The sequence below is a fragment of the Amia ocellicauda genome, chromosome 21 (assembly GCF_036373705.1).
Source record: "Amia ocellicauda isolate fAmiCal2 chromosome 21, fAmiCal2.hap1, whole genome shotgun sequence".
In the NCBI taxonomy this organism is placed as follows: Eukaryota; Metazoa; Chordata; class Actinopteri; order Amiiformes; family Amiidae; genus Amia; species Amia ocellicauda.
The window spans coordinates 1,962,019-1,984,284 of record NC_089870.1 but is presented as its reverse complement, the minus strand read 5'-3'; the positions used below and the strand labels follow the sequence as shown (position 1 = coordinate 1,984,284).

Here is a 22,266-nt window from a genome sequence, read left to right as displayed (position 1 = left end):
CATTAATCCGCAAAGGGAAAGTTCAACACAGCGTGATTTGATTACATAATTAGTGCGTCCAAATTCGTGCTTTCTATTAATCTACAATCTTAACATACTTCTGAAGTACATACTTCAGTGTAACTTTAGTACGTAGTATATGTGGTATGTGGTTTTGGACATAGCCCTGGTCTTTTGGCGTAGTGGGCTTTGCACTCTACTGTGCTGGAGTTGCTGCAGTGCGGACCGCTCGGAGGTACGCCCGTGGTGCGCAGTTCGAAACCCGAGTGGGGAGCTCTGAAATGCATAGGCTACATATGCATTAAATATTGTTTTGAGTTTTTGGTTCTTTAACATATTTTTAGACACCAATGAATGTAATGGTTGCATTACCAGATATCTACAACAAAATAAGACGGGCAGCTTTTTAGTCGGTGGCATGTAAAATCTGTTTTTACAATAAGAGTGTTTTTAGATAAGAGTGTTTGAACCAATCCAACACAAAATACCTTTAAAAAGCTCTTGCTTTTTAAACCCATGCTAATTACCTTGTATTATTTTTCCATATCGTTTTCAGATTTGGCAAAGTATATGCAAGCCTTCCCAGAAAACTTTGACGCAGTGATTCTTTTTAAAGTTGCCTGTCTCCAAGCCAACCATTCTACAGTATAATCTGTGTTTTAAAGTTAGACTTATAAATTATTAATTATACTCACTGCTCTCTGTTGCTCTCTATCGACTCCATTTGCAGATACATTTTGTTTCCACTAATGAGACATTAGCTCAGCCAACCAGCCTCTTTAGTGTAATCCAATCCAGGGATGGCAGATTGTCTAACTCAATTTAGCTGCTTGTCTTTGCATCAGTGAGAATTGTAGCAAGATTCTGTTATTAGTCACTTCAGTGTTCAGTGAACAAGTGCCAAAAGCACTTATCCACGCTACCTATTTCTTCATATTTGTATGACTGGGTTAATCCCAATAGTACATACAGTGAGGGAAAAAAAGTATTTGATCCCTTGCTGATTTTGTACGTTTGCCCACTGACAAAGAAATGATCAGTCTATAATTTTAATGGTAGGTGTATTTTAACAATGAGAGGCAGAATAACAGCAAAAAAATCCAGAAAAACGCATTTCAAAAAAGTTATACATTGATTTGCATGTTAATGAGGGAAATAAGTATTTGATCCCCAACAGTCAGCAAGATTTCTGGCTCCCAGGTGTCTTTTATACAGGTAACGAGCTGAGATTAGTAGCACTCTCTTAAAGGGAGTGCTCCTAATCTCAGCTCGTTACCTGTATAAAAGACACCTGTCCACAGAAGCAATCAATCAATCAGATTCCAAACTCTCCACCAAAAAGCTGTCCAAGGATGTCAGGGACAAGATTGTAGACCTACACAAGGCTGGAATGGGCTACAAGACCATCGCCAAGCAGCTTGGTGAGAAGGTGACAACTGGGTGAAAGTGTTGTGGTCAGATGAGACCTAAATCAAGCTCTTTGGCATCAACTCAACTTGCCATTTTTGGAGGAGGAGGAATGACCCCAAGAACACCATCCCCACCGTCAAACATGGAGGTGGAAACATTATGCTTTGGGGGCGTTTTTCTGCTAAGGGGACAGGACAGCTGCACCGCATCAAAGGGATGATGGACGGGGCCATGTATCATCAAATCTTGGGTGAGAACCTCCTTCCCTCATCCAGGGCATTGAAAATGGGTCGGGGATGGGGATTCCAGCATGACAATGAGCCAAAACACACAGCCAAGGCAACAAAGGAGTGGCTCAAGAAGAAGCAGATTAAGGTCCTGGAGTGGCCTAGCCAGTCTCCAGACCTTAATCCCATAGAAAATCTGTGGAGGGAGCTGAAGGTTCAAGTTGTCAAACGTCAGCCTTGAAACCTTAATGACTTGGAGAGGATCTGCAAAGAGGAGTGGGACAGAATCCCTCCTGAGATGTGTGCAAACCTGGTGGCCAACTACAAGAAACGTCTGACCTCTGTGATTGCCAACAAGGGTTTTGCCACCAAGTACTAAGTCGAAGGGATCAAATACTTATTTCCCTCCTTAACATGCAAATCAATTTATAACTTTTTTGAAATGCATTTTTCTGGATTTTTTTGTTGTTATTCTGTCTCTCACTGCTAAAATACACCTACCATTAAAATTATAGACTGATCATTTATTTGTCAGTGGGCAAACGTACAAAATCAGCAGGGGATCAAATACTTTTTTCCCCCACTGTAGATGGGTTGAGTATAGTATAACAAGCATTGATTCTGCAGCTTCCTCTGAGATGGCAGTGCCTGTATCTAGTTCCAGTGTTAAGTGAATATCAAGAAGCTCAGTGCAGGAGATTTAGATATAGATTTAGAATAATTGATTTTACAATATCTTATGTTACATCTGAAAACCCTGTAAAGTGATTTGATCTGTAAGAGTTTACAATATGACAATGGCTGAAGGTAGTAGTGGGTAACCCTGGTGATGTCCCTTTATCCTGTCTGTCAATGCACAGGGGTATCTCTGCAGACCTAATTGGATTGGACTAGGTGACTACTCAATATTAATAATAGGGTGCCTATTCATTATTCTGCAAATTAAGCCAGTACCATGTATGTTACAAGTGGGGGGAAAAGAGACTGCTCTGTTTATTGTGTGCATTAGGGAGATTCTATCCTTTCCCTGCTTTATAGGTTTTGTGCAGGGTTCTCAACTCACTGGACTCAGCTCAGGTTGCAGGCATTATCGAATATAATTGATTTGAAACTGCAAACCTTAGGTGCATGGCAATTCTTATTATGGGTTGAAACATAGTTCTAAGTTACTGTACAGCTTGTGCAACTTTACTTGCACCATATATGACCAGGTTTGAGGAGTAATGGAATACAAGTAGCGGCGTTACGTAGTCAGATTACTGATTAACCGGTTACAGTTCATCCTGTCAGAGAGTATTCTGATTACCGATACTTTTTTTTTTAAAGAGTAAGAGATTACTGATTTCGTATTGGTAATTTACATGAAAGTGTACAAGTGTAAGAAAATTGCACGAATCTGAAGGGGCCCACATGTAGTATTTTTGCAACATTGTTTTTATTTATGCGTCTCTAGCCAAAGAGCAGGTGATTCGGCACCACTGTACAACAAGCAAGCAGAGTGGAAGCTGCTAGTCAGCGATATGATATCCCAGCTTGTAACAAACAGTTCTACAACATTGTGCCAACATAAATTTCATTTTTACAACATTGTGGCAACATTGTGTGTTAGCAAGGATTTAACTCGTTGAAGTACAGGCAATTTTTCACTTTCAAAGAAAGAAAATGGAACAATATTAAAGTGCAAGATCTGCTCTAAAGGACTCAACTTCAAATCTAAGAAAACTTCTGGAAGGTAAGATTTAATTTTTTTAATGTGCGCATAATACAATTATGCTTGACATGCGAGTAGAAAATAAGCATTTTAATAAACATTTTAATACATACGATTTAATAATTAAATATTTTTATGAAAGCATAATAAGCAAAACGGCAGCACATTCATAGTATAACAAAAAACGTTATCTGTAGTTTGTAATTGCAGTAAATTACAAATAGTCCCTGTGCATCCTAGCTGGTTCTGTGACCTTAACAATGAAAGACGATGAAGTCGTCACGCATGAGAAAGACCTAGGAGTCTATGTGGACTCCTCACTTTCTCCATCCAAGCAATGTGGGGAAGCAATAAAAAAGGCAAACAGAATGCTAGGGTATATTGTCAAAAGTGTAGAATTTAAAACAAGGGAAGTAATGTTAAGACTGTACAATGCGCTAGTTAGACCTCATCTGCAATGCTGTGTACAGTTCTGGGCACCACAATTCAAGAAGGATATTGCTGCTTTAGAGGCAGTTCAGAGGAGAGCAACCAGACTCATTCCAGGTCTGAAGGGAAAGTCCTACTCAGAGAGACTGAGGGAACTGAACCTTTTCACCCTGGAACAGAGGAGACTACGTGGGGACTTGATCCAAGTCTTCAAATTCATGAAAGGCATCGACCACATCAAACCAGAGGAGCTTTTCCAGATCAGCAGGGACACACGCACCCGGGGACACAAATGGAAATTGGGCTTCAAGGCATTCAAGACAGAAAACGGGAGACACTTCTTTACACAGAGAGTAGTCACAATCTGGAATAAACTACCCAGCAATGTAGTAGAAGCTGAAAGTTTGGGAAAATTTAAAAATAGACTGGATAGGATCATTGGATCACTTAGATATGAATGGACACCAAACGAGCACGATGGGTCGAAAGGCCTCCTCTCGTTTGTAAACTTTCTTATGTTCTTATGTTCTTAAGACAATTTAACTCATTATTGATATGTCTGATTTATGTCGGTTTGTAAAAAATTTAAGTGTATCAAAACTTGTTTAAAAATGCATACACTACTACAAAATGGAATGTATAAATATACAAGATCTTAACTACCATTCCAATTGTTTGTACTGTGGATAAAAATAAATAATTTCAAAACGTCATCCATATTAAAATGTACATTTTGTTTCACTTCTTGAACTCAACTGCTTTTGTTTTTTAATAAAGGGAAAAAAGTATTCCAAAAGTAATCTAAAAGTATTCTTATTATGTTACTGACTTGGAATAATGTATTGGATTAGGTTACAGATTATTTTCAAAACAAGGTAATCAATATTCTGTAACGGAATACTTTTTAAAAGTAACCCTCCCAACCCTGTATATAACTTTCTCTCCAGCCCACTAATAATAACCTCACCTATCCCCAAAATGGACAATTTAAACACCCCAACGGGACTAATAGAGTGCTAAAAAACAATCCATAAAAGCATGTTGGTCCAGATGGACAATTTAGAGCAGTTGTATGCTACACTATCCTCACCACCGCTTCTCAGGACCTTCAAGTAGTGTGTGGTACACCTGTTTGAAATGAGTTAAACAGACTTATAGCTACAACAATACCACTCCTTTGTCTTAGGAACAATAGTAGTCATCACAGTTGGCCTTGGGGGTCTTCAGAAAGGCATAGCAGAATCATACTCCACTTTTTTAAACTTACAAGCAACCTTTCCTGCTTTCTTTGTCTTATTATTAATATTACAGTGGTCATCATCATATTTAATTAAGGGGTCCTCCAGCCAGAATTGTTTGCGGAACCGATAGACTGGGTTCTTTTTGTACATTATTACTACCCGAGCTATGCAGAAGCCTGCCTTGACAACGGGTTAATGCTTTACATACAGTTACAGTAGCCCATGATGCAAAAGAGTCTTTTGCCTCCGATGGTGTCAGTAGTTATTGACAGTGCCCAGATTGCACTGTGCGTCCTCACCCTTGCATTGCTCAGATTGCTCCGTGACAGATCGCAGCAGCTGTCTCTCCACACTGGCCATTGCTGGGATTGTTGTGAGGCTGGTAATCTCCCACACACGTGTGGGTCAATCATGAAGGAGCGACTTTAAATAGAGTACCGATTCCCAACAGTTGCAAGCCTGAGATTTTACAGCCTTTATTTCCCAATGGCATCAGACATATGACCAAACCACTTCTGAGCAGAAATTGTATGGTTGCCCCTCTGGTTCTTCTGATATTTTGAAATTAAGTCATAGTCGCAACCCCCTCCAACAACAACCAATCATTTTTTATGGAAACAGGTAATTGATATCCATGGAGTCAGGGTTCTCCAGTGGTGCTGTAAACTTGTCAAACAAAATCTGACAAAAACACTTACTTGTGTATAAAATGTATTTATGAGATCCACAAAATTATATTATTTGCAAGCACATTGCATTAAAAAGCAAACAAACTTATTGAACTACTATCTATTAAAAAAAATAAAAAACACATTGAGTCTATGTAATCTGATGACACATGAAATAGAATATACTTTATATGAATCTATATCTATACATGAAAATTAAATAAGGATGGGTTCAAATGTATTTAAATGGCCTACACTGAAAGTATACACCGGCACCGCATTAACAAACACTGACAAAAGAAAGTTGCACTGACTTGTGCAGAATAAAGTTTAAATGCCATCATGCTCTGTAAAGGATGGGAAGCCCTACACTAGTATATGGATGCAAGTCTCAGGGAAATCATGAAAGAGATGGGAAGTCAACAACAAAAACAGCCATATGTTAAACATTTGAGAACTGATAGAAACTGAGAATAGTGATTTAGTGATTTCCATACTACACAGGCATGAGGGCATCACAGAACAGTGTCAGGGTGTCCCTCTGCTTTCTGACTGTGCAGTGTACCCATAAATCAAGACTCACCTGACCTCTACCCTGCAGGAGTTCTCTCCCTCAGGATACATGTCATATCTTGTAAAGAGGACCTGGAGAAATAAACAGGAGCTATATACTGACGATTTTAAAGAAGTGTGAAGCTGAGGATTCATTATTACCAAAATAATTGCTGCATAATTCTAGGAGCACTGAAGAATGTGTAGGAAAGTGCTGAATGTAATGAAAGTGTCATAGACCGTGACCAAGTGACCTCAAGCACAGACCCAACCATTCTAATTAGATCACCATTTTGGAAAATATGCAGTCTGACTTTTTAATATTCTTTTTACTAGTTGAAGGACATTTTAACAAGGATATTATAACCACTTTCTTTCTGAAATGAGAAGTGAATGTTTAAATTGATAACATCACCCACCAGAATACGAACTTATGAAAAACAGCTGAATCACATTCTGAGATTCTGATAAGTATGCAGAGGAATTTGATATTATGCTGATACATTTTCATAAACCTGAAGCTAACTATACAGCTCTGGAAAAAATTAAGAGACCACTAAACATTGATTTCTGAATTTATGCCAGAGATGTACACTCAGGCCAGTGATCATTCCTTGTTTTCATTAGATTGCACTGGTGTTGAGGAGAAATTATAAGGTTATATAAGGTTTTTGTATGATGTCAAATTGTGACTTATTACCTCACAGATCCTGGGATCCTGCTTATGCCTGAAAAGAAGTAGAAATAAAATAATAAGTCACATATCTGCTATTTGATTCATTCATTTGAGGCCCGCACTTGCACATTTGATAGGCTGATAGGGGCTAACGCATACACTCATTTGAGTCAGTTCTTGAAGAGTTGGTGTACTGGTAACATAAACATTAGGCGAAGGTGAAATATCAGAGTAAGACATGCAACCATAGTCACGTAGCATCATCAAACACCAGTTTTAACACCTTTACTTAGTAAATACAACACACAGTTAGCTGGTGTTGCTGCATTTATGGAGCTAACTTGAATTCAGCCAACTAGAAGTACTGAATGAATCGAAGAGTCAAAAGAACTGGATCTTTATACTGAACTGAATCAAAAGAACTGTAATTCCCATCACTGCAAAGGATATTTAAGAATAATTGGCGAGGTGGGACATCCATGGATTGGACTTGTTTGGCCAGCACATCCCACAGATGCTCAATTGGATTGAGATCTGGGGAATTTGATTAATTAGACCAGGCCACCTTCTTCCATTGCTCCGTGGTCCAGTTCTGATGCTCATGTGCCCATTGTAGGCCCATATCAGCATGGGCACCATGACTGGTCTGCAGCTACGACCTGTCACTTGACCTGTCAGTAGTCATAATGTTATAGCTGATTGGTGTATGCCTTTTAAACAGCACATCTGGACACCTAGCTCGGGGTGCCTGTCTGTGTGGAGTTTACATGTTCTACCTGTGTCCGTGTGGGTTTCCTCTGGGCACTCTGGTTTCCTCCCACCGTCCAAAGACATGCGGGTTAGGTTAATTAGCAATGATAAATTGCCCTGTAGGTATGTGTGTGTGTGTTGCCCAGCGATAGCCTGGCAGCCTGGCGATGGCCTTGATGATGGTGGTGGAGAGCGCTGTCTAACATGACGGTCCAGAATCTCCCATAGGTGTTCAATTGGGTTGAGATCTGGTGACTGCGAAGGCCATAGCATATGATTCACATCATGTTCATACTCATCAAACCATTCAGTGACTGCATGTAATACCTTGCACTTGTCCACATTGAATTTCATCTGCCAAGTGTCAGCCCACAACTGAATATTATCTAAGTCCCTTTGAATAATTAATTACAGGTGGACTATTTAACGGCCCCCAAGACCTCTGTGCCAGCAGTCAGCGCCAGCAGCCTTCAAGTATGGTACTCTGGCCCCTCTGTAGCTGCAAGAGGTTTATGTCTCCACAATTATTTACAGTCAATCAAGAAAGCTCATGGCGATGCATACGTTTCTGTTCCTCTGGTCCCTGTCACCAGAAAGAGTTGCTGTGATTCAACTCTGTTTCTCCCTCTTTAGGTTGAGCTTGAATTGCCCAACAGGTTCCAACTGCTGGACAGTGACAGCTCAGAGGGTGATGGGGGGGCAGTTGAGCACCAGAGCACCATGGTGCCCACTCCCCCCCAGAAGAAGGAGATAGTTATAGTAGGAGACTCAATTCTTAGAGGTGTAGATCACACAGTGTGTTCTAATGACAAGGAGACCCGCATGGTATCTTGCCTGCCTGGTGCTCAGGTTGCAGATCTCCCTAAACTAGTAGACAGGCTACTGGCCAAAGCCGGGGGGAATCCACTGGTCATGGTCCACATTGGAACCAATGACATAGGAAAAGGTAGAACAGAGGTTCTGCAAGACAAATTTAAAGAGTTAGGAACAAAACTAAAGAGCAGAACCTCCATGGTAGTTTTCTCTGAAATACTTCCGGTACCACGTGCCAGGCCAGGGAGACCGGCAGAGATTAGAAAGTTTAACGCGTGGTTGAAAGCTTGGTGTAGGGAAGAGGGGTTTAGGTTTATGGAGCATTGGTCTTTCTTCTGGGATAGATGGGACCTGTACAAACCGGACGGTCTACATCTAAACAGAAGGGGGGCTAATGCATTGGGAGAGCCTGTGTGCAGTGAAATTGAGAATCATTTAAACTAGGAACCAGGGGGGCAGGGAGCTCTGACAATGGGAGATGTTCCTCTAAGGAAAGAAAACCAAGGAAAACTGCTAGTAGGAAAGTCCTGAAATGTTTGTACCTCAATGTCAGGAGTATAAGGAACAAGATGTTAGACTTGGAAGCCACAGTGCTAGCATGTGACTATGATGTTGTAGGAGTGACAGAAACATGGCTTACAGAAAATGATGGGGATGAATACAAGTTGGAAGGATACACATAGTTTAGGAGAGACAGGCAAAATCGAAGAGGAGGTGGGGTAGCATTATATGTGAAACATGACATTGAGGCAGAATAACTTGTATTAGATCCCAGTAACGGAACAGAATCTTTGTGGGTGAAACTTTTGAACAAGAGATCTGGAGGATTAGCGGTAGGAGTGTGTTACAGGCCACCAAACTCAGATATTCAGAAAGATGCTGCATTGTACAGTGTAATCAGGACTGCACAATGACTGCTTTTTAACTCAATTTGTCAGGGAACCAACCAGGGAGAGTGCATGCATTGGCTTGATCTTTTCAAATTACCAAGATAGAGTCTGGGGTACAGTAGTTAGAGAACCAATGGCAAATTGTGATCACAATATGGTTAGCTTTGAGGCATTCTTTCAAAAAACAAGGTCCAAGTCTAAAACAATGATCTACAATTTTAGAAAAGCAAACCTTGAAGGTATGAGGCGGCACTTAGAAGAGGTAGACTGGAGCACATTGGATACAGAGTCAGTTGAAAATGGATGGGTATATTTTAAGAATATACTACTTGAGGCTCAGGAGCAATTTGTACCAAAACTTAGCAAATTGAGGACCAAAAAACACTGGCCAAATTGGTTTAATAGAGGTATGCAAAAAAATATGAAGAGTAAGAAAATGTTGTATAGCGCATACAAAAGGGATGGTGACGAATACATAGAATATGTTGAGCTGCAAAGAGATCTTAAGAACGGGATAAGGAAAGCAAAGAGGGAAATAGAAAGAAACATAGCTCTTGGGGCTAAAACCAATGCAAAGAGCTTTTTTCAATATTACAACAGCAAGAGGATAATAAAGGAGGAAGTGAAACAGATAAAGGGCAAAAATGGAGGTCTATTGGAAAACTAACAAGATGTGGCAAATGTTCTAAATGAATATTTCACAGAGGTTTTTACAAAAGAAAAAACAGATGACATGCAACAGGTTGATAATCAACCCTAAGAGAGATCAGGATAAATGAGGAGGAGGTACTAAAGGGACTAGCAGAATTAAAAACAAACAAATCACCTGGGCCAGATGGGATATTTCCAACAGTACTTAAAGAAATTTGGGAAATTATTTATAGGCCACTAACTCAATTATTCTTAATGACACTTAGAACAGGGGATGTGCCAACTGACTGGAAGAGAGCAAATGTCATAACAATCCTCAAGAAAGGGGACAGAACTGAGCCAGAAAATTACAGACCAATCAGTCTCACCTGCATCCCTTGTTAAATGTTGGAAAAAATGATTCGACAGAATATAGAGGAGCATCTTAATGAAAACCTTATTCTTGGAGATAGTCGACGTGTTTAGACAAGGCAGATCATGTCTTACTAATTTATTAGAATTTTTTGAACATGCAACTGCAGCTGTAGATCAGGTGAAAGCATATGATATGATATACTTAGATTTCCAAAAAGCTTTTGATAAGGTTCCACACCAAAGACTGATCCTCAAATTGGAAGCTGTAGGCATTCAGGGTAATGTAAGTAGATGGATTATGAACTTGTTGATGTATAGGAAACAGAGGGTGTGTCGATTAGAGGAGTTGGTTCTAACTGGAGTGAGGTTGTTAGTGGAGTTCCACAGGGATCAGTACTAGGGCCTTTGCTTTTTCTAATCTATATTAATGATCTGGACTCTGGGATAGTTAGCAAACTTGTCAAACTTGTGATACTAAAATAGGTGGCTCAGCAGATACAATCTTGGCAGCACAGGCTTTTCAAAGGGACTTAATATTCAGTTGTGGGCTGACACCTGGCAAATGAAATTCAATGTGGACAAGTGCAAGGTAATACATGCAGGTAACAAAAATGTCCACTATAATTACACTATGGGAGGTACAGATCTAGATGAAGTAACACATGAGAAAGATCTAGGAGTCTATGTGGACTCCTCACTTTCTCCATCCAAGCAATGTGGGGAAGCAATATAAAAGGCAAACAGAATGCTAGGGTATATTGTCAAAAGTGTAGAATTTAAAACAAGTGAAGTAATATTAAGACTGTACAATGCTCTAGTTAGACCTCATCTGGAATACTGTGTACAGTTCTGGGCATCACACTTCAAGAAGTATATTGCTGCTCTAGAGGCAGTTCAGATTAGAGCAACCAGACTCATTCCAGGTCTAAAGGAAAAGTCCTACTCGGAGAGACTGAGGGAACTGAACCTTTTCACCCTGGAACAGAGGAGACTACGTGGGGACTTGATCCTAGTCTTCAAAATCATGAAAGGCATCGAGCACATCAAACCAGAGGAGCTGGAACAAATGGAAATTGGGCTTCAAGGCATTCAAAACGGAAAACAGGAGACACTTCTTTACACAGAGAGTAGTCACAATCTGGAATAAACTACCCACCGATGTGGTAGAAGCTGAAAGTTTGGGAACATTTAAAAATAGACTGGATAGGATCATGGGATCACTTAGATATTAATGGACATCAAACGAGCACGATGGGTCGAATGGCCTCCTCTCGTTTGTAAACTTTTTTATGTTCTTATGTAACACGGCAGCAGACCATTTCTGTTGCTGTGCTGTAGAAGGTCCAGAAGAAGAGGGCAACTGTGCTACCGGTTGCTACTCTGACATGGTTCTCTGTACTTGTCCTGTTGCTCTGTGGAGATCCATGGCAGGTTCCTTGTCTCAAGCTTTCAGTGAGCTCTGGCATCTGAATCCAGCAATGTTCAAACAGTGGGTCTGGCCCCTGAGTGAGAGCAGCTGTCAGCCATAGGGCTGTCCCCTGTTGTGGCTACAATTTAAGAGTATGAGAGCTCCCTCTATGACAGTGTTTCCCAATCCTGGTCCTGTGGACCCAATGTCCTGCAGATTTTTGATCCAACTGCACCCTGAATTAATTAACTGATACCTAAATTGAATTAATAATTAGCTTTAATTGTTTTTTAATTGTTTAAATTACAAAATGTTTGTGAATTTGGGTGCCTTGTATACTTTTATATTTAACCTGACATCTCCAATGATTTAAAATGATTAATAAACTCTAATTAGGCCAAATTTTCAATTAAGCAACAAAAACTAGCAGGACATTAGGTCCCCAGAACCAGGATTGGGAACCAAGGTCTCGGTACTCATACCGATGGCAGTGCTCCCACACATGATATCTGGACAGAGAACATAATGGCAAAGATTTAACATTTTTTGCAGGAGCTGTTGGATGATGGCAAGTCCCCATCCACATTCAAGGTCTATTTGGTGGTCATATCCAGCAGTCATGTCCACATTGACTGGGGCCTACTATTATTTTTGTGTCTGTATACATTATTTGTTCTTTCTATAACAAAGGAATTATCTCTGATTCTACATTCAGTTATGTCGTTTTATTGTACTGTTTGTGAATCTACACTACTGGCCAAAAGTTTTAGAACACCCAATTTTTGAAATTTAAGCAGTTCAAGCCCAGTGAATAACCTGACATGGTGCAAAGGTAAGCAGTAAACTGCCAGAGGTTAAAAAAAAGTTTAGGTTACCAAAAACTGAAAAATAATGTACATTTCAGAGTTATATACTGTGTTACTACACCCTCTTAAGCATTATTTGACAATGTTACTATGCAGCTCCTATGCATAGAAGTTACACTGTATTCCTACAATGCGCAATCATTTGAAAGCTTATTCTCTTGGCTACCAGTGCGTTTCATTCTTAAACACATACAATTTACAGTTTCTATGTCACCCGCCGTCATTCAGAGCCCTGGGGGTAAACGCACAGTCTGCTCTGGGGGGGTCTCATTCAGAGGGTCACATATCACTCAGTTTCGATCGGATTTCTATGCAAATGGGCTTGTTTTGTTGTTTGATGTTCTATCAAACACAGAGAAGTTCAGGAACAATTATGTAAAATCATTGTGTATTAGTACACTGTAAACAGAGTTTTCCATCTTGACATTTTGAGCTCTCTCTACGGGTGTGTGTTGCTTCTACCAAAACGTGGATGGTCTTGTTTTGATCAGTAGACTGTCTGGTTCCAGAATATGTCAATATTCTACTCAGACCAAGTATCCCCCCACCGCCCCATCTCAGAATGCGGAGGGGGGGGCCATAAAAAACATTTTGTTCACACCAGAGAATGCCTCACACAGTTAGGGATCAAGGGATACCAAATCATATACATGCAAATCAGTTTAGATCACAGTGGATTTGTTTGATTTAATTTGATAGAACAGGAAAATGAATCTTAATGAGTAATCTGCATGTTTCTGTAAATAATAAATAGCACACAATTTGGCAGCTGGTGGTTTATATTTTAATTGGCATGTATTTGTGTGTATACATTTTCCCCCGGGCCCTCTTAATATGTATATTAATGGGAGTAAGGTATTTGCTTAGATTGTTCCTTTCAGTGCAATGATTCAGGCAATATGACACACTGAGTCTAGACTTATGCATTGATAACATAATTATGTTATTATTTTTATTTTGACACGTTCAGTGGAGCATAACTGTTATGGCTTTAAATTCTATATTCTATTTGCCACTAAACTACGATAAAGAAAAACTGAAGTCCAATGACAGCATTCTGCTACAAATCTTCATGGTATTGTTTTGCTGTGTAGATAAGTGACTGGATGACAAAGAAAGGTGCAGCCTGTGATCAGAATAAGGAGCAGGCAGACACGAGACCCAGGCAGGAATTTCAAAGGTCTTCAGTCAACCCCCACAATATAAATAAATAATACTGAGTAAGGTTCTTGTGATCTCAAATCAAGACTTAAGTGTAATACTGTTGTGCTTTTTTTTTATTGGAATAGGTTGTAACTGAATCATTTTTATTTTGCTATGCATGGCATCTATTCCTTACAATATACATGAAAGAGAACATAATTTCCTTTTATGCAATTTTCAGTAAGCTGATGTTTTGCTAATGCATTAAGGGAATTGGTTGTCAAACAGGAAGTGGGCCCTGACACACAATATCATGTTTCCCAATTCCAAGCACACCACTGCCTCTGCCTGCATGTGAATGGAATTGCCAAAATCACCATGACATCACTGCTCATGACCAGAATGAGGGATCCCAGGCAAATCACACATCTGTAAGCATCCATACTGGTTGTACCGAGAGGCGGTTGATAGCAGGCAGATCAAATACACACTGAGGGAATATTTTTTTTAAAAGCACAGTGCAGGATGAAGTATATTCACTGCTTATGTCAGCCCTCACTTTGCCAAGCGAACAGAATTAAAGATCAACCTCAAAGCAAAAAACAAAACAAAAAAACTACAAGAAAAAACAGCTCCCAGACCCCTCCTCCTTAGCAAAGTGCAGTGCTTGTGAAGTGGAGTGGAGCAGCTGCCTGTCCAGGTCCTCTCATTGGAATCCTACCTGGAGCCCGGGACTCCCACCGTCCTGTGGATCCCCCCAACTCCTGCTTCTGCTGCTGCCCAGGACGGCACAGTCCCCTCCTCACGGCAAGCATGAGACGAGCCCGCTGGCTGAGTTACAGCACTTCAAACATATCTGTCAACTCTCTCTTAGACGGACGATTCAGGCAGTTGCAAGGTATAACCAGAACTGTTATGTATGCAGTTTTTTCCTCTTCTTCTTCTTTTTCGTGTGTGTAAATTATTTTAGCTGACACCAGAGCACAGCATTCTGAAGCAGCAGTGCCCCAATTGTTCGTTGAGTTAGTGCTTAAATATTTTATAGTGGAATTGCTATAAAAGGTAGTACCCTACTTTGCTGCAAAGAAGTAGGCTTGTGTTCTAGTCACGTTTTATTAATTTTATTGATTTATTTTCTCTTTTCTAAATCTGAATAAACTTGGAAAGAAATGGAATCAAGAAAGTACGTTAATACCTCCCCCACCTGTCCCTATAGAGAACAGTGTCTTCAGTTAAATGGTGACCAGGAATATAAGCAAAGAGGAGGCAGGGATTTGTCTGAGAATTATCTGAGAATAATTCAGTGAAGCCTTAAATACTGAGAGGCAGGCACAGAGTTCCAGGCGGGCAGGGGCAAAAGTCCAGAAAAGGTCACTGCTGGTGATCTGTCGACCAGGGGTGGGGGGGTGTTGATGATTGACCGAGGGGGGACATTTTTCATTCTTCAAATTAATAAACTCATATATTAGAAAGCAGTTTTTTGTGTGTGTGTGTGTGTGTGTGTGTGTGTGTGTGTGTGTGTGTATGTGTGTGTTCTTAGTTGGGGAGCTTGTGTATGAATATGTTTGGTTGTCCCAGTCCCCAGGAACTGGTTTTTTTGCAGTGATCTGACTAGGCAGATCTAAGCCATGCAAATGCATAGTCAACCACAGTTACCTGTGTGGAGGAAAAATATATATCCTTTTGTGCTTCTGTGCTTTTTGTGCTCTGATCCTGGAGTTTTCTAAGAGTAACTATTAATTGCCTGCATTCTTTCAAAGGGAACTAAGGGAACTTTTCAGTTACTCCCTTCTAGTTTATTAGCAACTTACATTCCTTAATTGCTTCTTAGTCATAGTTGAATTGTTTCTAACCTATCTTTTCTATCGACAAATTACCTTCCATTGTAGCTGGCAATTTATTCATGAGTAATAATGGTAATAATATTGATGAGATGTGAAGGCTTAGTTTAGAATGCCAATGAAATCACTGCTATAGTTATTAGAAATGACCAATCAGACACTGTTTGTATAAAATGTCAAGCCCCTTGAGGGTATGTCTCAGAAATATAAGCTTTGTACTTCCTTGAAAATAGTACTATCACTTGCTTAATACTTTTGGATTTTGTGTCTTGCTATTTTTCCCATGCACGTAATAAATTCTGATTAGAACTGCTGACTCCAAATCTTTCTTCCAGCACACCTGTTAAGAAGCACATTGATGCTTGTTCAAATATGCAAAAGAGCACAGAATAATGGCAGCAGGACAGTTGTTAACCTCTGCCTCAACAAAACATTAACTTAAACTTCAAAAAGATTAATATCATGACTTACATATTCGTTTCTTAATTTGCTTTCATATGGATATTACTTTTTTTGACTTGGTCTCAAGCGGTCTGTTTTCATTTTATTTGTTTGATGATGCATGTTTGATAAGAAACTCTTCTTCCTGATCTTCCATAGCCGGATGAGACTAAAATTATCTTTACTGTTTGTGATGGGAAAATGCAGGTGTAAAAACAGACAGGAGAGAAGTGGTTGGATTCCTACTATAAACTATGGTGGGGCAACATTGTGGTCTGCAGTTATCTCTCTTCTAGTAGCTCTGTCACTTATACTTAATGATATCATGGACAGAATTTAAATACCAGATGAAAGAACAGTAGCAAGTGCTAAGTGTTTGAGAGTTTTCCATGCCAGCTTTATGCATACAGTTACAAAATCCTTACAATACTCCAAAGAGTTAGTTTGGTCCAAGAGGTTCAGTCAGTTAAGTGCTGCTGTTGTCCTGTTGTTTGTTTGTTTTTTCTTTACCAGAGTTCCTATCTGAGACATCAGAAACAGCAGAATTGATTAATAGACATCTAACAGCTGTGGTACAGAGTGTTGGGTAATTTTTACAAAAATCTGCTATGCTTGGTCACTGTGGAGCTACGCCACTATACTTTATTTTTGCTGAAAAGCTTTGTAATATGGAACAATTAAGAATTTTCATCTTGATTTCTGGAGGAATGGGTCACTAATTTCATGAAGTCACATCGTACAGGGAGTATTTTATTTTATTATATTTTTATGTAAGTAAACTTACACAGTGATGTAGGTTTTGGCCATGGTGCTGTTGTCTGTATAATTACGTTTAGTACAGAGTGCTGTGCTTCAGTCCAAAACTTAAAAATTTCCTTAGAATAACTTTTTTTCAGTCAGTCCGTGCTCCTCCAGATTGCTGAATAAGCATTGACCAGGGTGTACTCATTTTTACTGTGCGATTGAAGTGGTTTACCAGAGAATGGCCCATTCCCAGGTGCAGGACTCTGAAACATGGAACATTTCCCAATATGAATCACAATAGAGTATTGTTATGGACAGAGGAGGAAGCCAACATCTGAATCAATCATTGTCTGGTCTTAAAATGTGGGGTATGTAACAGATTTCAAGATTTAAATGGTACTGTTAGATTTGTGCCAGAATTGTATCTTTCCTTCCAATCTGAACCTCACATATTTTGGCGGTTGAAGCTTGGTTATTCTGTTTTCTAAGTGATGTAAAACATAATTGAGATAAACCAAACTACACATTTGGGTTTGCTTTTGTGCATTACAAGGACCTAACAGAGCCTGAAGACCTAAGGACATTGTGTTATTGACTACTACACTCATTGAAAAAAAAAAAAAAAGCATTCTGCAGGATAATAATCCTTATAATTATACAAATATCGGTACATTACATGAAAAAAGATATGTAGGACTTCAAAAAAACTTAATAAAGCATTAGATTTATCAAATACAAATTGATAGATTGATTGATTGACAGAGTTTGTACAGATATTCTCAGTGTAATGAGAATGTACAATGAAATGTACATTATGATTTAGTACCTTGCATGTTCATATTCATTATTATGTTGTGAAAACTTCCCTTACTGTAAAACGCAAACTTTATTATTACTTTGCTTTTCAAGAAAGACTTTTAAGTCTTAGGAAAGTAAGAAACTTAGCACTGTCAAACTAATTTAATAATAATAATTCATGGAATTTATATAGCGCTTTTCAAGGACCCAAATACTTTTGAATTAATTGAATGGATCAGTGGAATTTACTTTAAATTATTAAGGTAAAGTCCACTGCAGTTGTACCCATCTAACATTCCATAGCATCATTCTATTGTTAATCTTGTTATATAGACACTACTTTACATGCTGTTTTACATTCTCTCCAGTTCATATAAGACCTAATATTGTGTTCAAGACAGTGATGATGACTGGAATTCAAATCTCTTACTGTCAGTGTGTCCTATCGTACAGTATTTAACCCACTTTTTAGTAAGCAAGTAACAGTTTACCAGTACTGGCAATCTAATCTATTAAGTTAGTACAGTTAATCATTCTTTGGTTTTAGTAAGCAAGTAACAGTTTACCAGTACTGGCAATCTAATCTATTAACTTAGTACAGTTAATCATTCTGTGGCTTTTGTGTGTGTATATATATATATATATATATATATATATATATATATATATATATATATATATATATATAAAAGTTGTAGTTTATATGTCTGTAATAAATGAATAATGAGAAAAATAAAAAATCCATCTTGTTCATTCCTGTGTTATTTGTAACACAGACATTTTCATAAGTGAATAAGACTTTGTTACATCGCCGGAAAACAACCCCCACCCTCCCGAACCACATTTCGCCAGAACCCCCCCCCCTTTGGGACTGCACTTTGCTAGGAGCATACCCCCATCTCGTCAGTGTGGGTGAAAGTCCAGGGCTGTTTTTTGGATCCAGTCCGCCCCTGGTTACAGCTGTAATTAAAGTATTATTTCATTGACTCTGATAATCTTAAAGAATGTGGAGAAAACACTGGGGATAACTGTGATATTACACTGCAGTATCCTCTACAGAGCTAACACTTTTACTTGGACTTAATAGTACTACAATACAAGATTCCACTGCAGTAGTGCATCAGAAACTGCACAATATGACTTACAATGTGCTATCATTACCTCTAAGCAGCTTTTAAAATTGTCCAAAGGTGTTACATTGTGGTGTTTCAAGTTTGTCTTTGTCTGTCAGCTGACTTGCATAATAGAACAAGCTATGGGGGAACTTACCAAGTCTTAAACCATTCTAAGAAGAGCTGACTTGACAGAGATGCCAAGTTTATATAAGAACATCTTCTCTACAGACAAAATCCTTCAGTATTAATAAGTCATGTAGTTGTGAAAGAGAAGGAAACAGTTGCTGAAATCCAGAGGATGAATATTGCAAATGGCAGCACTGATACTTCTAACGTTACAGACTACTAAAAACTGGAAACAAGCTTTCAATTACCTTTCTCTAGAATGGAGAAACAGGAAGGGTGCCCTTCACACACAGTTTTTTTTTGCTTTCTGCTTTGAAATAGATGTAAGGGCTACATGTGACAGGGTATAAATGATTTTACTGGCAGGAGAAAATGCCTGAAACAAAAAATGCAAATGAAGAAACGATTGTCAATATAGTATTTACTTTCCTTTTCAACCCAGCTGATGGTACTGTTTTGATATACAGCTATATAGCTGTGATATTAATATCTTTCTGTAATGAACACATGCATGCCTTTTACATTGTTTGCTAATACAGTCCTCTTTTATGTGTAATTTGATACGGTTTATTATGCAAATGTTGAATAAATCTGTAGCAACAGAACTAGCCTGTTATGATCTGTACATAGTACACAATGTAAAGAATGTAAATAGCTTTTTATCCATAAGAACATAAGAAAGTTTACAGACGAGAGGAGGCCATTCAACCCATCGTGCTCGTTTGGTGTCCTAACTAAGTGATCCAAGGATCCTATCCAGTCTATTTTTAAATGTTCCCAAATTTTCAGCTTCAGCCACATCGCTGGGGAGTTTGTTCCAGATTGTGAGATCTGTGTGAATAAATGTCTCCTGTATTCCATCTTGAATGCCTCAAACCCACTTTTCATTTGTGTCACTGGGTCCGTGTGTCCCTGCTGATCTCGAAAAGCTCCTCTGGTTTGATGTTGTCGATGCCTTTCATGATTTGTGTGGAGTTCAGAACTGTACACAGTATTCCAGATGAGGTCTAACTAGTACATTGTACAGTCTGAACATTACTGCCCTTGTTTTAAATTCTACGCTTTTGACCATATACCCTAATATTCTGTTTGCCTTTCTTATTGCTTCCCACATTGTTTGGCTGAAGAAAGTGAGGAGTCCACATAGACTACTAGGTCTTTCTCATGCGTTACTTCATCTAGTTCTATTCCTCCCATAGTGTAATTATAGTGGACATTTTTCTTACTTGCATATAATACCTTGCACTTGTCCACATTGAATTTCATCTACCAGGTGTCTAATGTCTAATCATTTTAGCCAACATTTTACAAGTAATACAGGTGAGACTGATTGGTCTGTAATTTCCTGGCTCAGTTTTGTCCCCTTTCTTGTGGATTGGTATGACATTTGCTGTCTTCCAGTCATTTGGCACATCTCCTGTACTAAATTTGGAATATTTTAGTTAGTGGCCTATAAATAATTTCCCTAATTTCTTTAAGTACTGTTGGAAATATACCATCTGGCCCAGGTGATTTGTTTGTTTTTAATTCTGCTAGTCCCTTTAGTACCTCCTCCTCATTTATCATAATCTCTCTTAGGGTTTGACTGGACTGATTGTTGACCTGTGGCATGTTATCCATTTTATATTTTGTAAATACCTCTGTGAAATACTCATTTAGAACATTTGCCACATCTTGTTCATTTTCCAAGATACTTCCATTTTTGCACTTTATCTGTTTCACGTCCTCCTTTGTTGACCTCTTGCTGTTGTAGTATTGAAGAAAGCTCTTTGCATTAGTTTTAGCTCCAAGAGCTATGCTTCTTTCTATTTCCCTCCTTGCTTTCCTGATCCCTTTTTTAAGATCTCTTTGCAGCTCAACATATTCTATGTATTTTGTTTCATCTCCATCCCTTTTGTATGCGCTATACAACATTTTCTTACTCTTCATATTTTTTTGCATACCTCTATTAAACCAATTTGGCCAGTGTTTTTTGGTCCTCAATTTGCTAAGTTTTGGTACAAATTGCTCCTGAGCCTCAAGTAGTATATTCTTAAAATATACCCATCCATTTTCAACTGACTCTGTATCCAATGTGCTCCAGTCTACCTCTTCTAAGTGCCGCCTCATACCTTCAAGGTTTGCTTTTCTAAAATTGTAGATCATTGTTTTAGACTTGGACCTTGTTTTTTGAAAGAATGCCTCAAAGCTAACCATATTGTGATCACAATTTGCCATTGGTTCTCTAACTACTGTCCCCCAGACTCTTGGTCATTTGAAAAGATCAAGCCAATGCATGCACTCTCCCTGGTTGGTTCCCTGACAAATTGAGTTAAAAAGCAGTCATTGTGCAGTCCTGATTACATTGTACAATACAACATCTTTCTGAATATTTGAGTTGGGTGGTCTATAACACATTCCTACCACTAATCCTCCAGATCTTTTATTCAAAAGTTTCACCCACAAAGATTATGTTTCATTACTAGGATCTAATTTGAGTTCTTCTGCCTCAATGTCATTTCTGACATACAATGTTACCCCTCCACCTCTTCGATATTGCATGTCTCTCCTAAACTGTGTGTATCCTTTCAACTTGTATTGATCCCCATAATTTTCTGTAAGCCATGTTTCCATCACTCCTACAACATCATAGTCACATGCCAGCACTGTGGCTTCTAGGTCTAACATCTTGTTCCTTTTACTCCTGGCATTGAGGTACAAACACTTCAGGACTTTCCTACTAGCAGTTTCCCTTTATTTTCTTTCCTTAGTGGAACATCTCCCATTGTCAGAGCTCCCTGCTCCCCCATGCTCAACAGACTCATAGAGCCCATGCTGGCCATGCTTACCTAGGCTGGGATTTCTTCTACTCATAAATGGAACACAGTCTACTTATATACACAATGTGTACTGAAACTACAGTAGATTAAATAGGTGTATATTATATATCCATTGCATTGGAGTTCAGAGGCCTTTGCAGTTATCTTCTTCACAAAGCTTGGTTTTGTCACTTCGTAATCTTAAGCCATGTAGTACATGGCCCCCAAACTGGATTTGCCTTTCTATTTAAAGTGACTGTGTTCATCTGTTGCAATGAAAGCCAACTAGCCTGGACATGTGCACTGGAGGTAAATGTCAATATTGCTGCCCACTTCCTGGGATACTAATTACGATCATTAAAAGATGAAAAAGTTCAGATTTAAGGTCATAATTGTTAACTTCATTTCTTTTTTTCCCTTTCTTCTTTTCTGACCACGATTGCAAATTAATAAATAGATATTTACATTTGGCATATTTTCTTACGTAAATTCATATTCTTCCCCAGGAATGCATGACTGTTAACACAAGCGCCTTTATTGCCGGACTGTGTTGGATGTGAGGGTCTAAAACCCAAATTCTGTTTAACATCAGATTACTTCAAAGGCACAATGGC

At 38.9% G+C, this 22,266-nt stretch overlaps 1 protein-coding gene across 6 annotated transcripts in view; it reads left to right on the top strand.

Moving 5' to 3' along the window:
- Window positions 1-22,266, top strand: part of sptb (spectrin, beta, erythrocytic) — a 90,881-nt gene that overhangs the window by 19,733 nt on the left and 48,882 nt on the right. The window contains exon 1 of one of the 6 annotated variants that reach the window (XM_066694829.1): window positions 14,116-14,687. The exons of the other annotated variants lie outside the window; for them this stretch is intronic. Coding sequence (XP_066550926.1) covers window positions 14,603-14,687 — 85 coding nt within the window. The 5' untranslated portion in view covers window positions 14,116-14,602. Of the gene's footprint in view, window positions 1-14,115; window positions 14,688-22,266 lie in introns of those variants that run through there. 6 annotated transcript variants of the gene reach the window in all.